Here is a 21,476-nt window from a genome sequence, read left to right on the forward strand (position 1 = left end):
CTTGTCTTCAAATCCCTTTCCATGTGACATCGCCAGATTCGGCCATAATGTCTAGGCCGGGTTTGAGGTGTTACATTTAGTGGTATCAGAGTCATGTTGCAAAACTCGGCTGTGGATTTGGGTTTTAAAACTTGGTTTTAAAGAGATGATTTTTAAATGGTTTGAAATATTTTTGACTGAGTATGTGGTACACCGAGTCTCCAGCACTGATTCTGTAAGTATTTTAAAAACTTTGATAAGTTTTTGAAAATATGAGTAGCATATTCTGAAACTACTATAGGTAGTACACTATACTGAGAACACTATAGATAGTGTATACTGAAAACAGTAGCGAAACTGAAAACTGTAATAAGATTGCAATTTGTGATAACAAACTCTAAACTTCTGATACTGTTTTGCATAAAATATCTACTAATAGATATCGAAACTGTAATTGATTCATAAAACTTATAATACCAGATAAATCTGATTAGATATGAGCACACGAGGTATCCATGGACGGGGTATGAGAGGCCAAGGTAAAAGCTGTAGAGGGGCTCAAGCTGAGTCCTCGTCATTAGGCAGCCAGGCAAATTTGGATACGAGTGAGGCGCCAGTGTCGCTTGCTACTGAGACTGGGTCTCAAGATCACATGGCTGGGGACGATGCATTGTCCGGGGCTATGCTAAGTGTCGAAACCATTTTTCGTAAACAGGTCGACTTTAATTTGAAAAAAAACGAAAACAAAAATGAGAGTTGCCACCAATCTTTTTTGATAAGGTGTGATTGGGTCACCTCGTAAAACGGTTGTTTTTAATAAACAATTCGGATTTATTAAAATAATGCTTTTGGTCTGCAAAATTCAGAAAAATAGGTTCGGGAGTCGGTTACGTAAGAAGAAGGATTAACACCCTCATAAAGCCCAAAATTCGTACCTAGTTGATTAATTAGTGTCTTACTGTCGAAAATTGAAAACCTTGAAGAGTTTGAAAATACGATCCTTTGTTAAAATATTGCTTAATTGAAAAAAATTTAGAAATGGGTGTATTTTACGTTAATCGAGAAAAAAATTATATCCCGTAAGTTAGGATACAATATCTTAAATCCCTAAAACGAGAATAAACACCAAAAGTTTTATTACTTTAAAAGATATTTGATTATCTCAATTTTAGAAAAGTAATCATATTCCGTAAGTTAGAACACGATCTTTTCTTAATTCCCGAGATTATTAAAAATTTTGCTTTAACGTTCGTTTATTTGGATTTATCAAGAAAATCGAAACCCCGTCAGTTATGGTACGATATTTGGAGCCTTAGAGAATAAACTTGCCTTTAATTCATTGGAATTTCGTATTTTGAAATTTAAAAGGACATTTTACCATTTAGGTTTAACGAGAAAATCGAAACCCTGTAAGTTGGGGTACGATTTCTTTAATCACCAAAATGCGAAATGTTACCTTATAATGAGATTTCTTTCATTTTTTAAAGTTTAAAAGGGTACTTTGCTATTTAGGTTTAACGAGAAAATTGAATCCCCATAAGTTAGGGTACGGTTTTCTCGAATTGCCAAAACGTAAAATATGGCCATATGTTGAAATTTTCATTTTTTTGCATGTTTGGATAAAAATTAATATAACATTTAAAACGATATATGAATGAAGGGGTACATTAAAGGATGGTAACAATGTGAAAATATGAATAAACTATTCATAACACACATGATGACAAAAATCGCACAATGTACATTACTTTAATGCTAACTAATAATCAAAAGCAAATGAAATAAAATCACATAATAACAATTTAAAGTAAATAATAAAGATTTAAAATGAATAATATGAAATGCTCAAAATTAACAATATAAAAATTAACATAAGTAAAACATACAATAGTTTGAAATAAACATTTTAAGCAATTCAAAATAAGCATTACATAAAATAATTTAAAAGAAATGGTATGTAAAAAAATCTAAAATAAATAACATGTGAAACCAAATTAGAATAGGTAATAAAAAAATTAATATAAATAATAAAAATAAAATAAAGTGCAAGCTGTTAATGAAGAATAATACGTGTAAAAATTGAAATGAAATAATAAATAACAAATTAAGAGATTAAAATGAAACATGTTAAGGACCAAATTGGAATTAAAATAAAATCAGTGGGCAAAATTTGAAATGAAAAAGAGCAATCTGGGGTCGATTGAAACACGTGCAAAGACACAGGGGCCAAATGGGAAATTAATCCCCAACCCTTAAAGCGCGTCACTTCGTGCGGGACCAAATTGAAACAGGTGCAAAATTTACGTGGTCAAAATATAAAAACTGTGGCGATCAGATTGCACTGTACTGCAAAAGTGGAGGGGCTGAACATGCAATTAGCCCCTCCCAACAAAACACGGTGATCCTCAACGCTTATTGGGTCGGGTCGCGGGTCTTATGCAAAACGACGTTGTTTTGGCTATTTTTGCTTAAACCCAAAACGGCGCCGTATTGAATCCTAATGAGTTACATTGTCATTGAGATGGGCACGGGCTGGGACACGGCCGTGTGTCCCCACTTCGAATATCCACGCGGCTTGAGACACGGACGTGTCTCTCGGCTGTGTGAGTCACATGGCTGTGTGTCCCCTGCAGTTTGAAAATTTTCATCTTTTTCTGAAAAATTCTATATGTTTCTGATTTAGTCCCGACTTGTTTCTAACGTGTTCTTGGGGCCTCAAGGGCTCGTATAAAAGACAATATGTATGTTTTTGTTTGGTTTTGCTATGATTGATGATGTGATGTTAAATGTTTAAAATATTTGATTGTTTTGAATCGTAAACTCCGGTAATACTCTGTAACCCTATTCCGGTGACGATATATATATTTTTGGGTCCAATAACAAAATACATATATATTTATTTTTGAGATTATTTAGTGGAGATCACTCCAAGTGCTTCTTCACTTGCTCCTTAAGCTACAAAAAGAAAAAGTAAATTTTAGAAAAAACTGTTTAAAGAATCAAGATAAATTATAAAATTTTGGAGATATTAAAATTATATTAAAGAAGACTTAAATTAGATTATTCTTTTTAGAGGACCATTAAAATTTTTATATCAGTTAAAATTTTAATAAAGTACTGTACTTTTAAGAAAACTGATATAAAATTCGCACTGTTCACTAAAAATCAAATAGGACAATACTTTTACTTAATTAAAATACATTTTAACGGCTTGTTTGTGGCGACGATAACCCTGCAATACATTATTACAAATTTTAAAAATCAAAATAAAATAGAAATAAAATCTAAATGTTTAAAGAAATTGCTTCTTTTTTTACATTTTTTCAGACATCTAATGTTGTTTAGTGGGTAGTTTAATAGTTTATCTTACTTCGTCTGTTCCATATAGATAATCACAATATGTAAAATTAGATGCAAAATTGCTTTGGCATTGTCTCCCAATAAAATGATGAAAATCATGATACTCTGGTCCTCCATAAAATGGTATCAATTTGGTGGGACTCCAAGAAAAATTATACCTACATAAAATCAAAAGATATCCATGACTAAACTTCAAAATATTATAATTGAATCTTTAAAGTATCATTATTATACCAACACTTCACTCATCCTACTCATCAATTTAGGCGTTAAATGCCTATTTGAATATGATGCTGAGAATATTTAAAACACATAGATCAAATTGTAAACATGTGTGTACCTATCGCATGAAATTTAAGCTATCCAAATAGTCACTGGCAAAGCAAAGCCTTGACCCCTTGGTTAAATAGGAAATTTTCTCTTTAACTCCTCCCAACATATAAATAATTCAAATTAAGTCTTTTAACTCTTGAATACATGGAGAATTTACATTTTTTCACTTTCAGAAAAATATTAATAATATAATTTAAGAATTCTAACACTTTGTTTAACCTTGGTCCCTCCAAAAATTATAAAGTTTTATCTTGACCCCCTAAATAAAATTCCTGGCTGCATTGCTACATACAGTAGTACAAATGTGTTTACAAATTTATTCATATGATCTACATCAGATTTAAGCTAACATTAACACCTAAATTGGTAGCTAGATTGACAAAAGGACCGGATAGAAACAAAGACAAAATTTAAAATCTAAGCTCCAGTCAACTTATATTTAACACCTAAATTGACGCAATAGTGATATTTTTAGGATTCAATTCGAATGTTTCAAAGTTTTAAAACCGTTTTAAAATCAAAACTACAAATTGAGGATGTTGGGTGGAATTAGAAACAAGAACAAAGTTAGTTACCCGTTGTGGGTCGATTTTCTTAAAATTTTAAAACTAAGTCTTTGGATCAAAACGGCCAAGGACACACCCGTGTGTCCAGGCCTTGTGGTTTAAAAACACATTTTTTTATTTTTATATATTCTTAAAATTAGTTAATTTTTAAAAAACATCATGGAATAAAATTAAGAAAATTAGTAGTGTTAACATTCGGGTTGCCTCTGAGAAGCGTTTATTTAAAGTCTAAGCTTGACTTACCTTGTATTCGCATGGTCACGGTGGTTCGCGAAGTCGAAACACCTCTTTCTCGTTGTCAATTCTATTATCAAAATAAGGTTTGAGTCGAGTAATATTTACCTTAAAAGTGCTGAATTCATAATGAGTTATCTCGACTATACCGTATGGGAAGACATTCAGTACCGTAAAAAGAGTTGCTCCGTTTGCAATAAACTCTAAAGTGGCAATTCCAGGATCTGTTTTATCTAGTGGTACCTTGTCCCCAACCTTAATTTGGGTTGTTTAATCCACATACTCATCATAGTGTAGCTTTAGTTCTGCATCGTGTATTCTCGGCTTCTCTTTGACATGTGTCCTCCATTCGTCTAGTTCATCGATCTGTAGTCTTTGTTATTCATGCGTTGTTCTATTTTTGTTGCATGGACTAGAACGTGGCTCCATCACATTCTTTCGAGGGGTTTCCTACAAAGAGCTTTGAGCCACAATGTTATTCATCTTAACAGAACTCGTATAATCATCTCAATCACTAGATATCTTAGCAGAATCATGAGCTTGGAGAGTAATCGTGTCATCACCTACACGAAGTATTAGTTCACCTATACAAACATCAATAATAGTTCTGGCAATTGCTAAAAAGGGTCGTCCTATAATTAAAGGTACGTCACTATCCCCATCCATGTCTAAAACAACAAAATCAACTGGGAATATGAATTTATCAATTTTCACAAGCACCTCTTCAATAACACCCCTAGGAAATCTAATGGTTCTTTCTGCTAATTGAATACTCATCTTAGTTTGTTTGGGTTTCCCAAGACCTAATTGTTTAAAAATTTTATAGGGCTTGACATTAATACTAGCCCCTACATTAGCTCAAGCATTATTAACATTTAAATTACCAATTAAACAAAGAATAGTAAAACTCCCTGGATCTTTGAATTTGTTGGGTAGTTTATTTTGAAAAATAGTTGAGCAAACTGCGTTTAGCTCCACGTGAAACAAATCATCTAACTTCCATTTGTTTTCCAGAAGCTCCTTTAAAAATTTTACGAAATTGGGCATCTGCGAAAGAGTTTCAATAAATAGTAAGTTAATATGCAACTTTTTCAGAAGTTTAAGAAATTTACCAAATTGTTTGCTAGTGTGGTCTTTCTTCGTTGCATTCAGATATGGAACTCGAGATTTATATTCCTTACCAATTGATTTCTGTTAATTCTGGCTTACCTCTACCTTACCATTACGTACCACACTTTCTTGCCTCGGTTGTGGCTCAGATTCAACTAACCCTTCTTCATCTCTCACAACAATTGCATTAAGTTGCTTTCTTGGGTTAGTTTTGATATTACTAGGCAAGCTACCTTACGATCATTCTAAAATGAACTTCATAAGTTGATTGATTTGGTTCTAGAGCCCTTGAATTGACTGTTGTTGGTTTTTAAGTACTATTTTGGTGTTCTGGAAGCGGGTTTCTGACATCGAGATAAACTTCGTCAGCATCTCCTCGAGGTTCATCTTTTTCTCTTGTTGGTAAAGTGGTTGAAAGGAGGGGGTTGTGGTCTTTGGTTTCCTTCCCCAAAAGAAATTAGAATAGTTCCTCCAACCTGCATTATAAGTGTTTTTGTAAGGATTATTCTGAGGTCTAGAATTATTACCCATAGAGTTGATTTGTTCGTTCTTTGTGTTAGGACCGTAGGGTAAATATTCTGTATTCCTTATTCCTGCTCCATTTGCATCACATTGCATCACCGAATGTACCTGCATAGAAACACATAAACTATCAATTTTCTTATTTAATTGTTCTACCTGATTTGATAACATGGTGACTGCATCTAGATTGAAAACACCAGCTGCTCAATTAGGCTTCGTCCTCATGACTTGCCACTGATAATTATTTAGTGACATCTCTTCTATAAACACATAAGCAGCTTCGGGTGTTTTACTATTCAGAGTACCATCGGCCGCTGCATCGATCAGCTACGTAGTTGAGGGATTCAAACCGTTTTAGAAGGTTTAAACCTGTAGCCATAAAGGTAACCCATGGTGAGGGGACCTTCTGAATAAATCCTTATACCTCCTCCATGCATCATATAGGGTCTCTAAGTCAATCTGCACGAATGAAGAGATATCATTCCTCAGCTTAGTTGTCTTAGCCGGTGGGAAGTGCTTTAGTAGAAAATTTTCAGTCATTTGATCCCATGTGCTAATGGAACCTCGTGGTAAGGAATTCAACCACTGTTTAGCTTTGTTCCTTAACGAGAAAGGGAACAACTGTAGGCGAATAACGTCGTCATAAACGCCATTTATCTTGAAAATAGCACAAACTTCCAGAAAATTAGCCAAATGAGTATTTGGATCTTCGTCTTGCAAACCATCGAACTAAACAAATTGTTGTATCATCTGAATTGTGTTTGGCTTCAGTTCAAAATTATTTGCAGGAATGGTGGGTCTCACAATACTCAATTCAGCCTCAGTTAGAGTGGACTTGGCATAATCGTACATAGTACGAGGAGCAGGATTTTGATTTGTAGGATTCGTAGCAACCATAGGAAGTAGCTGATTATTCTGATTATCAGTCATCTCCTCAGTAACAATAATAATGTCCTCTTGTTCTTCCACTATACTCTGTCAATTCTACCTTGCTTCTCTACAGTTTTTGCAAGTTGTACTTTCAATTTCACTATCAAAGACTAATGGTCCCGACGGGTTTCTTCTAATCATAAACTAAAGCAACCTGCCAGAAGCAAATAAAAGAAAAAAATTAGAAAACAAAAATTAAACTAAAAACAAAAAAATAAAATACAATAAAAACAAATGGCTAAATTAATACAAATAAAGTGTTCCTAATATTTAAGTCCCTAGCAATGGCGCCAAAAACTTGATGGTAACTAAACTAACTATAATTACGACAAAGGCAAGCGCACCTATCCAACAATTGTATAGCTATAGTTGTAACACCCCAAATCTGGCCTAGACGTTATGGCTATATCTGGTGTGTCACATTGAAGTGTCTCTCAAGATTTAGACTTGTTGATAAAACTCGTTTCTTAAGTTTGGAAACCTCTTTAGTAATGTTTAACGGAACATTTAACCAAATGTTTGCCTTACTAACTGCTATTATTATATTAAGTTGATTTAAAACACGGAAGCATTTGAAATATCTAACGTTTAAAACTCGTGTTTTTGAAAATGATGATTATTTTAAAATTCGTCATCTCCTAATCTAGCAGCTTAAAATATTCAAGGAAAAACCCAATTAAAAATTTAAACCAACTTAAATGCCTTATTACAAAAACAAAACCCAGTATATAAACTAAGTTAAAATAAAACCAAATGTAATAGTAGCAGTAGTGTGGCCACCTCCGAGTCCCTCGCAGCACCGAATCATCTATGGCTGAGGATTACTTTCACAGTTAAAAGGAGAGGGTGAGTTTACGAAAACTCAGTGTGTAATTTTCTACCAAAAAGTCAACATACAATATGTAGTAATAGTCTGGGCCTAAGCCCTATTCAGTAGAGTACAGTGTGGGCCATAGCCTATTACAGTAACAGTGTATGGGCCTTAGTTCAATACAGTAGCAGTACAATGCAGTAATGCAACCCATCCCAATCCAACCAACACACCACTCCGTAACACCAACACACCATGTGGGGATAAAATCGACCCACCCAGCCAACACACCAATATCGCAGCAAACTGCCAGTAATAGTGATGCAGCAATGCTGCTAGTAATAGTAATGTAGCAAAGCTTCCAGTAACAGTATATGTGGCAAAGCCACCAGTAGAGTATACTTCTCCTATATCAGAATCCCACCCCATGCAGTATGTCATGTCATATAATATATGTGTATGCAGTATGTCATATTCAATAATAGTCATATATATGTATCATAGAGCAAATCGGTCATACACATATTTCAACTCCCCGGGGTATAACAGTTATTTTACCCTTCGAGGGTAATTCTGTCATTTTGTAATTCGGGGGTAATTCGATCATTTTACCCTTCGGGGGTAATTCAATCATTTTACCATGATTCGCATGTTGGGCTTACCACTTAAGCGGTTGCACGCCCGTGTGGTCTCAAATGCGTGTTGATGGCCTTTCAGCTTTTCGCCGAACTATAGTTGCAGTGGGTGATTACACATCTGTTTATAAAAATGCACAACGATCCACGAACACCCAAACTCTGCATTCAAACACATTTTCCATTAGTCGCTAAACAAAAAAGAGGTATTCTTCTTCCTTTGCAACCTTAACCAAAAATTGAACTAATACTTGCCTTGACTGGCAATAGTGACTTAGCCCACCTAATCCGCTGATTAAAGTTGACTGTACTCTTCTTGACGGATATCTGCATTGCAAACGGATGCATTAAACAAGATTGCTTAATCACGTTGTTGAAATCCACACATGATAATTTTCAGAACCATAGAACGTACGACCTACACCTAGAATAAAAAACTAGCCCACCTACTTACCTCAATCGAGTGATGAGAGAGAGGTCTCGACGACTGTAATATCACTTGATACTCCTTCACTCTTCATGGAAATCAAACCGTCAAAATACAATTGTCAAGTCATAACGAAATTGAATAGATGAAGAATGAGAGAAAAATAGTATTTGGCCAAGAGAGAAGAAGAAAGAAAGGCAATATTCGGCCACAAGGGAAAGAGGAAAGAACCAAAGACTATTCAGTTAAAACAAAAAAGGGAATAAAGGGAAAGGTAGAAAAACAAAACGAACAAACCCGAGAGATACTTTGAAGTCTTTGCAAGGTTTGGCACCAAAAGAAAAAGGAGAAAACAAAAATCTCACCCACACTAAAGCAGACAGAGAGAAAAAAATAATATAAAATAAAAACCAATAGCCCTCAAAAGCCGAAAATGACCCCAAAACTCCCCCTAGCTAAATTTCCCACGCTCAAAACTCCCTAAACGGCATAACTTCCCCCTTCTAATCAAATTCATTGATTTTCTCCTAAAAATCCTCCCCTTATCCCTCCTTGATTTTCTCCACCAATTCTTCCTTAACTCCCTCTCTATGACCAGTTCAAACTCTCCCCTACTATGTTTCATTCCAACACTACTACCTACACAGCTCAAGTAACAAAATAATTACTTCCTTACACATCGCAGGACTTGAACCTCAGACCTCAAGGATACCTTACACACCACCTACCACTGGACCAATAGTCTCATTGTGTCATAAAACCAGTATTAATATATAAAAGGCCTAAGTGCCAGTGTCTAAATTCATTTTAAGAGAAAAACTAAAAATTGTGCCAAGGTCAATACTTGAACCCAGGCTTTTCAAACACTCCCATACACACCCAATCACTTAGCCATTAAAGCAAACTGGCAATTTGTGTCAAAACATGCAAAAAATAGAGACTTGAATTTTGGGACGTTACAATAGTGAATAGAGAGTATCGTATCCAAGAGGTCTAAAAGTATTAGTAATAACTATTTTTCTATTATTTAGCCGATAAGCTGGGGTGATTGTTTTTAATCTAAATTTACTAATCTAAATTAACTAAGAACGCAATAGAAAATGAATAGGAAATAATCGAATAATACCAAAGAGAAAGACAATACCCAGGAAAAAATCCACCTAGACTTCACTTATTATTCTGAATCTGAATTAAATGATTTATTCACTTATGGCTTGATCTGTAGAAATCCCTAATTTATGTTAATATCTCTTTCGAGAGTAAGAACTACTGACTCAAGGTTGATTAATTGAAATATCTTTCTAATTAAAACCCCTATTGTCACATTAACTCGATCTATGTATTCCCCTATTAGATTTGACTCTAATCCGGTAGATTTACGTCGTCCTATTTCTAGGATTACGTGCAACTCCACTCAATTATGCTACATCTACTCTTAAACAGGAACTTTTGCTCTACTGAAATAAGCACATTAAACATGAATTAATATCCCAAAAATATTAAAACACAAAATAAACATACATAATTGAGAACAAAAATCAAGTATTTATCATGTAATTTAGAAATCAAATAATAAGATTCATCATAGGTTTCATCTTCCCTAGGTATCTAGGGAATATAGTTCATAATCTGAAATGAAAACATCTCAAAGTCAGAAAAACCACAAGACATAAAGAAATTCACTAAAACTTTGAAAGAAGTTAAAAGGAGATCTTCAATCTTCAAGGAAATCCACTTCTGAGTTGGCTTCGATGGTGTTCTTCTAGTAATTTCTTCAATCTTCTCTGGGTGCTCCCTTAGGTATTCTTATAATCGCTATTTATAGACTTTAGAATGCTTAGAAAACCTAAAAATTAGGGTTTTTCGCGTGTTAGGGAAGTAGGTTGCGAAATCGACACGGGCTGGCACATGGGAGTGTGGCTAGCCCGTGTGGGAATGCTGAGGCCTTGTGGATGCTGAAAACAACTCTTTTTGCTTGATTTTGGCTTGTTTTTCTCTCCTTTCACTCCCTTATGCTCACTTAAGTATAGAAACATGAATCTAAAGGATTAGGAGCATCAAATTCACTAATTTATAGAATAAATCATCCAAAAACTCATCAAGAATTGGATTAAAAACATGTTACTTTTATGGCTTATCACTCCTTAAAGCCAATTCCGCCCCTTCAAGGTTGTCATATGACATCATCTCCTCTCTTTTGGATAACTTGGATGGTTGGTAATATTGAATAAGGGTTTTCTTTCTTTGCGTGGAGGATACTCTTGTATCGGTTAATAATTTAATAAATTGAAGTAAATCTTGATAATTTAATTTTGGCCTAATTTATTAATTATATGATAGGGTGTAAGGTGTTAAATTTGATGCCTAATTGTACCACATTTTTACTTAAATTAAAAGGAGAACTTACACATTATCTCATTTTCATCATTATTGTCTAACATAAAGTAAGACACCGTATTATATTTAATATTAAATTATTTTATATTAAAATTATATAAGTAAAAAGTGAAATAATAATTGATAAATTAAAATATTTTAATTTAAATTTATTTATGCTCTCAATTTTATTTGATTTGAGAATTAATTTCTTTAATTATTGTAGAAATTTAGACGTACAAAATTGTGGCAACCTGTGTTGAAATTTAGACGTACTTCAATACTGACGTGGATTTTTTAGAAACTTTTATTAATTTTTTATAGAGTACAAGTAGGCTGCCACATAAATTGTTACATCGATTACGTTAAAATTATAATAGTTTAATAAACTTTTTTTGAAGAAAATAATTTAACTAAAATTTAAAGGTTGAAAGCAAAAACGACCTATAAAAATGCAATAATTTTGTTTTATTGACAATTTTGATTTATATAAAATATTATTGGTTATTTATATTTTTATTACGTAGCAAATGTAGGACGTGTTGGATGTGTATTTATGTATAAGGAACTAAATTAAAAGAGCTTTAAGTTCTTAGTGGGGCAATAATCTTGAAGGAATTAGGAGATTTCTTATTGGGCTTGGACTCTATGTTGCTATTTTAAAGGATGATAATGACCAGTTTACCATTAAAGGCCCATTTCCAACTTTATTTACGAAAATGAGCCAATTTTTTCATTATTTATCGGAAAGGGTTGATTTTAACAAAACGCGTCTACGTAGGAGCATTTTTGGTGGAAATTTAAGTAAAACGCATCCCTGGGGGAGTGATTTTGTCATGTCAGCACAAAATGCATCAACGTTGACGCACTTTGCTGACATGGAAAAATTGTTCCCCTAGGGACGCATTTTAGCCCGTGTTTTTTCCCCAATGGCTATTTGATTTTTTGACCTTTGGGGTGTCCAACAGTAAACAAAAAACCCTATAAAACCCCTATCCTATTTTTTCACACATTACTTCTTCAATTATCCCTCAAATTTCTCTCTAAATTTCTCAAAACTCTCTTTAATTTTGGAAAAAAACTCTCTTTAATTTTTTCTGAATTATTTTTTTATAATTTCAAAAATATTTGATCGTGTTAGCAATGGCCGGGGAATTAATTCGTCTTAATCATAAACATATCTCCATCGAACAAATAAAAATGGTAAGGGTTTGCGATGCAATTCTCTATCCGGTAACAACTTAAACGGAGTAAGCGATACAGACGACCACTTACGTTCATTTGGGACCGGTGGGATACTTGTCTCCACACATTGTACATGTATTCCATTTTGTACACTTCATTGACATATCTCATGGGATCCAAATGGAGATTCTAACAAGGTGCAATTACATGAGCACATGGATAACGAAGTGCATCAAACGTCCCACAGTCGCAGGTCTTATTTCTCAGGTGTACATGATATTGCCTGCCCGTAATACCATGGTTTGGCCCGTTAAACTTCGTCACAGAAAACCATAGGTTATCGCGATCGTGATACATTGTGCCCATGGTGTTGGCTCGCGCCTTCACCTCGTTAATTTCTTGCGATACCTTCTGGCACCATACATGGCCTCCTTGTATTTGACCTTTAAAACTCGCTACTCGCTTTGGAAATAGTACCGCTAAATGAAAATATGTCTCTCGCACAATCGAGGTTATCGACAAACGACGCGTTTCTTTTAGAATAGAATTTATGCATTCAACTAGGTTTGAGGTCATATGACCATATCATAGGCCGCCGTCATAGACTTGTGTCCACTGTTTGAAAGGTATGTTATAGAGGTAGTCCGTGGCTTGTTCGTTAATTGAATGCAAAATCGCCAACATCTCATGAAAATGATCCTTATTGATCTCGTACCCTGCCAATATAAGTTGATAGCGAAAGTTACATGCCACTCTTTCATTTAGAGTAAATTGAATATTACAAATGAAATTGTATTAATAGAGATTAAATACCCATGTTGGTCACTTGCCGTTGTTCAGTGGTAGACCGGTATTGCCCTTAGTAGTTGGATGCAACGTGCCTTAGACAATACTGATGGTGTGTGCGATCCCATAAGCTTTCCTGTCACTCAATTGCGGCTAGTATTCCAGTGCCCTGATCTGATATAACGTAGATATCAGGTTGGGGGCAGACATGCCTCCTTAACCTAGAAAGAAAGAAATCCCAGTCATCACCTAACTCCCCCAGTGTTATTGCAAAGACAATTGTAAAGATTCTCTCATCGCCATCCTGTGCCATAGCTATCAATAGTCTATGGGTATATTTACCATACATAAAGGTATTGTCAATTTGTACCAATGGCTTGCAGTACACAAATGCGTCCCGGCATTGCTTAAAGCTCCAGAACAGAAGCTTGAACACTTGGCATCCACGGAGCAATCAGTTGTTGTAGTACGCAGGTACCGTTTCAAGGTCTGTTATACAACCAGAAATGTACCTCTCCAGCACCTGACATCACTACCACACCTCATTATATGAAGTGTTCCACCCACTATGCATCTTTTCCAACGCCTTCTACTTAACTATCCAAGCCTTGCGGTAAGAGGGCGTGTACCTCAATTGGCTATGAATATTGGTAATTAAGAATGACACTAAAGTCCTGGGATCCGCCTTCACCGTCGGTAGCATTAAGCTAGCTAACATATATGAATCCATCTTGGGATGATCTTGTGAAACATCTGTCAACGAAGTACATTAAATAATGCAATATTACGTAATAACAATATTATTCAAAAACCCTAAACACCCAGTGATACTGTATCGACAACACATGTATGTGGACCTTTGTACTTTTTTATCTCCCACAAGCCTATCTTTTTCTTAACCTAAGCCATGATTTTTCATGAACATGTACCGTCTTGCACTGCACACTTGGCCTCGAAATTCTTGGATTTGGATTTAACCATATTGTAGTTAACTCTGTTTATGATGCTATGTTGTTTCAATACACCAAGAAAACTATCCTTACTGGAAAACTCCTTACCAACTTCCAATTCACCCGAATCCAATGACGAACTTGTACAGTCATGCATTCTGTGTGGTAGATCTAGAAACTCCAATGCATCATTTACCAATATATCGACATTATGCATGTGGGCTGGAGGCGAGTATGCCCTGAATCGTGGATCTTCTTCTTCTTCATCTGGACCCCCTTCAATGTCTTCAGGTTTGGTTAGAATAGGCTCCGGTTCAGAAAATAATGCAACTTCTGCACTATCGGGGTTGGGCACTTGAGGTGGATCCATATCAGACTCATCATCCAACCCACTATCATCTACAATGTACAAGGTCCCCTCACTGGTAGACGTCATAGGGAGTACATCACCACTTCTTGTGGACGTTTCATAACTTCTCCAATCAGATCTTGATGTCCAACCACTATAAGTTGATGTCATTCCTCAGTACGTATTTCCAGCCTCGAACATTGACCAACCAAGGTACATGTCCCATCCACTAACCGAGTGTCGTGCAGGGGTTGTGTATTCCATACTACTACCAAACAAGGGCGCTTTTGTGTTCTACCTCCCACTAATGGAGTGTTAGGCAGGGATAGTGTATTCCTCTCGAACAGCAATAGATGTTGAAGTCGCAAATGATTCATTTGGCGATGAAAATTGTATATATAACTCAAGATAGGGTGATCTACTAGCGAGATGAGTCTGCACCATCGCCTCCAAGCCACAACCACCTTTGATATCAAATGAATCATATGTCACGAGATCAACCGAAGCACAAAATCGATACTTAATAGACGAAACTCTCATTGGAGTCGTTGAGGAATAATGAATCGACATTTAAACTAAGTTTTATACTAAACTAAATAAATGTTTTAAAATAAATGTTTTAAAAAATTTCGATAACCCTGCTAGGCCATCTCGGTGGCTGATGTAATCTCTCGAATTCGTGGTCTAACGTCTAAACTAGGTTGGGGAGGTTACATATTATTTCTCTACTTGTTTAATTGGAAAATTAAAACTTAATTTATAACATTATTAATCAATTTTCATAAATTTAAAAATTTTACATCTTAATATTCAAAAATCTGATTTGTAATTTATTTTCCAATTGATAACACATCTTTATTTCTAAATCGTAAAAAGTAAAATTTTTAGAAGCACCAAAAGAAATTTTAATTTTATATTAATTATAAATTTATATTTTATTATTTATTTTTATAATGATTTTTTAATTTATTGTGTAACACCTCGAATTTTGGGCTTAGAAGAAATAGGTTTTGAACAAGGGAATAGTTAGGAGACTGCACATAAATATTTATTTGTGCAAGGAAGTGACATAAATGAATGTCTGCTTCAGTGGTTAAGTGATTTAGGAGTGTTTGGAAGTGTTTGAGAAGTAAAGGGTTCAAGCATTAGCTTATGCAAATTTTTATTTTGAGTGAATAAAATCCCTGGATTTGGATAATAGGTTCTTAAATTATTGTGGTTAAAAAATGATACAAATGAGTTGTTGGTCTAGTGGTAAGGGGCGTGTGGAGTGTACATGGGGTCTAATGTTTGAGTGGTGGTGCATCAAAAAGGGAGTATTTATTTTGCTGCCTAATTCGTGTGGGTGGTAGAGTTGAATTGAAATACTGCTAAATGGAGTTTGAACTGGTCATAAAGAGAATTGATGAGGGATATTTGGAGAGATTTGAGGAGAATATTGGGATTTGGGGAGGTTGTTGTGGAGATATATATATATATATCCATATTATTTGTTCATTGTTCTCGATGGGAGATCGGCGAGGTCTTCAAGGTTTTCGTTGCTTTCTCCAACCTGCATTGCTTCCATTCTTAACTGGTGGTGATCGAGGTCGATTGGTACATTGCCTGGGAACCAAGGGTGCGATGATCATTAATTTTTGGAATAAGAGTATTCGGAATGAACGGAATTCGCAAATCACATCAGGTGTGTAATCACTCCACTACAATCGTAGATCGGCGAAAACCTGAAAAACTGTAAACATGGCGTTTGAGACCACACGGGCATGAGAACGCTCGAGTGGTAAGCCTAACTTGCGATTCGTGGGAAAAATGACCGAAATACCCTCAAAGGGTAAAATGATTGAAATGCCCTCGAAGGGTAAAATGACCGAAATACCCTCAAAGGGTAAAATGGTCGAAATACCTCCGAAGGGTAAAATGACTAAAATTCCCTTGAAGGGTATAATGAGAGAAATGCCCTCGAAGGGTAAAATGACCGAAATACTCCCGAAGGGTAAAATGACCGAAATACCCCTATAAGGTAAAATTACTGTTATACCCTTAGAGGTTAAAACGTGTGTATGACCGACTTGCTCTATGATATATATATGACTGTTACTGAGTATGACATATTGCATACACGTATGATTTATGACATGACATACTGCATGGGGTTGGGATTCTGATATAGGGGAAGTATACTGTACTGGTGGCTTTGCCACATATACTGTTACTGGTAGCCTTGCTACGTTACTGTTACTGGCAGCTTTACTGCGTCATTATTACTGGCAGCTTTGCTGCGATATTGGTGTGTTGGTGGTACGAAGTGGTGTGTTAGTTGGATTGGGATGGGTTGCATTACTGCATTGTACTGATACTGTATTGGGCTAAGGTCCACATGGTACTTTTACTGTATAGAGGGCTCAGGCCCAGACTAATACTGCATGTTGCATACTGTTGACTGAAAGGGAATTACACATTGAGTTTCGTAAACTCACCCTCTCCTTTTAACTGTGCAGGTAATCCTCAGCCTTAGGCGATTTGGTGTTGCGAGGGACTCGGAGGTGGCCACACGACTGTTGCTATTCACATTTGCTTTTATTTTAATTTAAATTATAAGTTGGGTTTTGTTTTTGTAATAAGGCCTTTAAGTTGGTTTAAATTTTAAATTGGGCTTTTACTTACATATTTCAAACTGCTAGATAGGAGAAGATGAATTTTTAAAAATAGTTACCGTTTTCAACGACACAAGTTTTCAAACATTAGAATTTAAAAAGCTTCCGCGATTTTAGACTAACTTAATAAAACAATTTCGAGTAACAAGACAAACGTTTTGTCTAATTGATTTGTTAATTAATTAATGAAGGGGTTTATTTTAAGCTTAGAAACAAAATTTTTCCAACGAGTTAAATCTTCGAAAGACACTTCAATGTGACACATCAGATTCGACCGTAACGTCTAGGCCGGGTTTGGGGTGTTACATATTGATTAATTTTAATAATTCAAAATCTAATCATTTTGGTTTTTTATTTTTATTTTTGGGTCCAATTAACAAAGGACTTATAATATATCCCAAATATTCATTATCTAAATTCATATTATTTATTGAGAGAACAAAGTTATATTCAAATACTCAAATTCACTGATTATAAAATGCTTATAATTTTAATTTGATATATATATTTAAATTACAAACACAATTATAATTACAATTACAAAGGTCAATATAAAAATGCATATTCGAATATCTATAATCAAAACCAACCATTATAAAGTACGATTGAACAAAGAATCAAATAATTATCTTGATTTAAACTAAAATAAATTTAAACTAAAATTAAATTTATTATTATACATTTATTTTTTAATCTTTAAAGGAGAAATATGATTTTTATTCACATTAAATTTTTTCCCTTTATTTCATTAGTGTCTAACATACCGTAAGACTTGCATCTAAGTATTAATTTCTAGATAGGGACAAAATTAGAAATTTACTTTTCAAGATCAAACTAAATTGTAAATTTTTGAACTTTTGTATTGATTTATAAATTTATATTCTATCTGTTCATTCATTTTATACATGATTTTTAATTTATTACTTAATTTTAATAATTTTAAATCTAACAGCCCTCAATTTTTATTTTTATTTTTGGGTCCAATAACCAAATACAGAAATATTTATTTTGAGATTCTTCAGTGGAGATTACTCCAAGTGCTTCTTCACTTGCTCCTTAAGCTGCAAAAAGAAAAAGTAAATTTTAGAAAAAAATGTTTAAAGAATCAAGATAAATTATAAATTTTGGAGATATTAAAATTATGTTAAAGAAGACTTAAATTAGATTATTATTTTTAGAGGATCGTTAAAATTTTTATATCAGTTAAAATTTTAATAAAATATAGTATTATTAAGAAAACTTATATAAAATTCGCACTATTCACTAATATTAAAAGAGGAAAATACTTTTATTTAATTAAAATACCTTTTTAACTGCTTGTTTGTGGCGACAATAACCCTGCAATACATTATTACAAATAAAAAAATCAAAATAAAATAGAAATAAAATCTAAATGCTTAAAGAAATTGCTTCTCTTCTTTTTTCTTTTTTTCCTTTTTACATTTTTTCCCACATCTAATGTTGCTTATTGGGTAGTTTAATTGTTCATCTTACTTTGTTTGTTCCATATAGATAATCACAATATGTAAATATAGATGCAAAATTGCTTTGGCATTGTCCCCCAACAAAATGATGAAAATCATGATAGTCTGGTCCTCCATAAAATGGTATCAATTTGGTGGGACTCCAAGGAAAATTATACCTACATAAAATCAAAAGATATCCATGATTAAACTTCAAAATATTATAATTGAATCTTTAAAGTATCATTATTATACTAATCACTTCACTCATCCTAGTAATCAATATAGGCGTTAAATGTCCGTTTGAATATGATGCTGAGCATATTTAAAATACATGAATCAAATTGTAAATACGTGTGTACCTATCGTATGGAATCTGAGCTATCCAAACAGTCACTGGCAAAGCAAAGCCTTGACCCCCTTGGTTAAATGGGAAATTTTCTCTTTAACTCCTCCCAACATATAAATCATTCAAATTAAGTCTTTTAGCTCTTGAATAAATACAGAATTTACATTTTTGGCCCTTTCAAAAAAATATTAATAATATAATTTAAGCATTTTAACACATTGTTTAACCTTGGTCCCTCCAAAAATTAAAAAGTTTCATCTTGACCCCCTAAATAAAATTCCTGGCTGCACCGTTACATACAGTATGTACAAATGTGTTTACAAATTTATTCATATGATCTACATCAGATTTAAGCTAACATTAACACCTCAATTGGTAGCTAGATTGACAAAAAGACCGGATAAAAACAAAGACAAAATTTAAAATCTAAGCTCTGGTAAACTTATATTTAACACCTAAATTAATGCAATAGTGATATTTTTAGGATTCAATTAGAATGTTTCAAAGTTTGAAAACCTTTTTAAAATCAAAACTACAAATTGAGGATGTTGGGTGGAATTAGAAAGAAGAGCAAAGTTAGTTACCCGCTGTGGGTCTCGATCGCTTCAACTTGGCGTAGAGATGACCATAGCCACAATGTGGTCATATGGCATGGAACCATGGCTGGACCAAGGAATGTTGGGATCCCTAAAAGTAAGATTTCAGCCCAATGGGCATAAGGTGCTGCAAACCCTATTGGGGAATTATATTCATGGTGCATGTAATGAATTTTCTCGTAGCCCCATTCACTATGTAGGAACCGATGAATCCAATAGTTGGTGTAGTCCTCCACTAGAAAATACACTATCAATTGGCTAATTACCTCCCATTTTGTTGGCAGTGGCAAGCTCGTACGAATCCCAACCCACTGCCCCATCAACATTAAAAAACCTTTCAATAATCAACATGTTGGAAGTATGGCGCTCTCTCTATTAAGTGTCGGATTGCATTTTACTTCCTCTATTAAAAAATAGGTATCTTAATCCTTGTATATTAAATCAATGAGCAAACTGATCTTTTTAGTAAAAAAAATTTAGTCATTCCTACTGTTGAAAACTGGTATGGCTAACAAAATAATTGAATAGTGACACGTGATGTGCTATGTGTACCTCATGCTAACATATAGGGATTAATTTTTAACAGTAGAATTGAAGGACCAATTTAATTTTTGATCTAACGTATAGGGATTAGTTTGCTCATTTTTTTTTGAATAAAGGAGACAAAATGCAATTCAACTCTTAGTACAAACACTTCCATAATAAATTTACCTCGTAGTGATTGAAATCAAACTTAAATATGTTGTGTTCTTGATACGAACTAATTAAATTAGGTTTAAAGTTTCTTGTTATTAAAAGTTCTATTTGGATGAGCATCAAGATTGGTTTCAATGACAAGGCTTAGGTTTGAGTCCGGAATTCTAACCATGTATACGTGGAATTTGTAACACTTGTTTTGATTAAAACAAACTTTACTAGTATTATTAAATGGAGAGTATATGGTGAATCCATCGGTAACACTCCCCATTCTATCCCATTTCTTTTTAAAATTTTTGAACTGTTCATGGTAATTTGTTTCTATTTTGTTTGGTTTTCGATTTTCTTTTTACCAATTTTTGATTTTGGGTTTTTGAACTTCATTCCAACAAATTTTCTTTTATGGCTTTCTGGCATTATTTTGTAAAGTTTTTAAATTATTCATTCATAAATATTTCTTAAAAACACAATCTTTTAAGTAAATAAATATAAGTAAGTTTATGTTTTTTCTTTAAATTATTTAAAAATTTTCATTTAAATAATTAAATTGTTCGAAAGTTTTCGTTCAAGTCATGGGACGGTTACTAATATAAAATTTTCCTCAACCTTAAGAAGCTATGCACTGTATACCTCTAAAGCAGGGAAAGAAACAACGATGAGAGGGAGAACCTCAAAGATCAGTTGATGAAGAACATCCTTATAACATTTAAACAAGTCCCGGAAGGATCTCTTCACTCTTGGTTGAAGCTTGAATCTATTGACGGCGTCGAACCAATACAACTCCACCAATGCCCAGGGCAATGGAACCAAAGAAAACACCAAAAACAAAAATAACCAATTATGTGTGTACAATATGTAATCGGATTTATGAGCCGAATAATTAAACCATAACCTCTCTGCCACCGTTAAGTTCCTCCCTAAAGCCAATTCCGCCCCTTCAAGGCTGTCATACGGCAGCATCTCCTCTCTTTTGGATAACTTGGATGGTTTGTAATATTGAATAAGGGTTTTTTTTTCTTTGCGTGGAGGATACTCTTGTATCGGTTAATAATTTTATAAATTGAAGTAAATCTTGATCATTTAATTTTGGCCTAATTTATTAATTATATGATAGGGTGTAAGGTGTTAAATTTGATCCCTAACTATACCACATTTTTGACTTAAA

General features: G+C 34.0%; 1 protein-coding gene and 1 non-coding gene across 4 annotated transcripts; one reads left to right on the forward strand and one right to left on the reverse strand.

Moving 5' to 3' along the window:
* Positions 1 to 2,877: 2,877 nt before the first annotated feature.
* LOC105763824 (methylsterol monooxygenase 1-1) lies at positions 2,878 to 21,333 on the reverse strand. Of its 3 annotated transcripts, none has more exons than XM_052624902.1 (5): positions 20,942 to 21,333; positions 19,604 to 19,926; positions 18,702 to 18,849; positions 18,514 to 18,545; positions 2,878 to 2,936 (listed from the first exon to the last, which is right to left on the reverse strand). In XM_052624902.1, the coding sequence occupies exons 1-5, from the start codon at positions 21,269 to 21,271 to the stop codon at positions 2,930 to 2,932; spliced, it is 840 nt and encodes a 279-aa protein (XP_052480862.1). In that variant the 5' UTR covers positions 21,272 to 21,333; the 3' UTR covers positions 2,878 to 2,929. The 3 variants fall into 3 exon arrangements, with proteins under 3 accessions (XP_052480862.1, XP_052480863.1, XP_052480861.1); XM_052624903.1 differs by lacking the exon at positions 2,878 to 2,936 and adding an exon at positions 18,105 to 18,270 and having other exon boundaries at positions 20,981 to 21,333; XM_052624901.1 differs by lacking the exon at positions 2,878 to 2,936 and adding an exon at positions 18,105 to 18,270.
* LOC128035665 (small nucleolar RNA R71) lies at positions 6,490 to 6,596 on the forward strand. The gene has a single exon (XR_008192217.1). It is a non-coding gene; the product is annotated as a small nucleolar RNA R71 (small nucleolar RNA).
* Positions 21,334 to 21,476: the final 143 nt, after the last annotated feature.

This window comes from Gossypium raimondii, chromosome 12 (genome assembly GCF_025698545.1).
Source record: "Gossypium raimondii isolate GPD5lz chromosome 12, ASM2569854v1, whole genome shotgun sequence".
NCBI classification, from domain to species: Eukaryota; Viridiplantae; Streptophyta; class Magnoliopsida; order Malvales; family Malvaceae; genus Gossypium; species Gossypium raimondii.

Excerpts from the sequence above, each read along its gene's own strand:
- LOC105763824 (XM_052624902.1), bottom strand. The coding sequence starts at position 21,271 with ATGCTGCCGTATGACAGCCTTGAAGGGGCGGAATTGGCTTTAGGGAGG. Across the intron at positions 19,927-20,941 it reads TTTCTTTCCCTGCTTTAGAG|TGGGTTGGGATTCGTACGAG; the intron begins GTATACAGTGCA and ends TTGATGGGGCAG. Across the intron at positions 18,546-18,701 it reads ATCTATATGGAACAAACAAA|GGTTATTGTCGCCACAAACA; the intron begins GTAAGATGAACA and ends AATGTATTGCAG.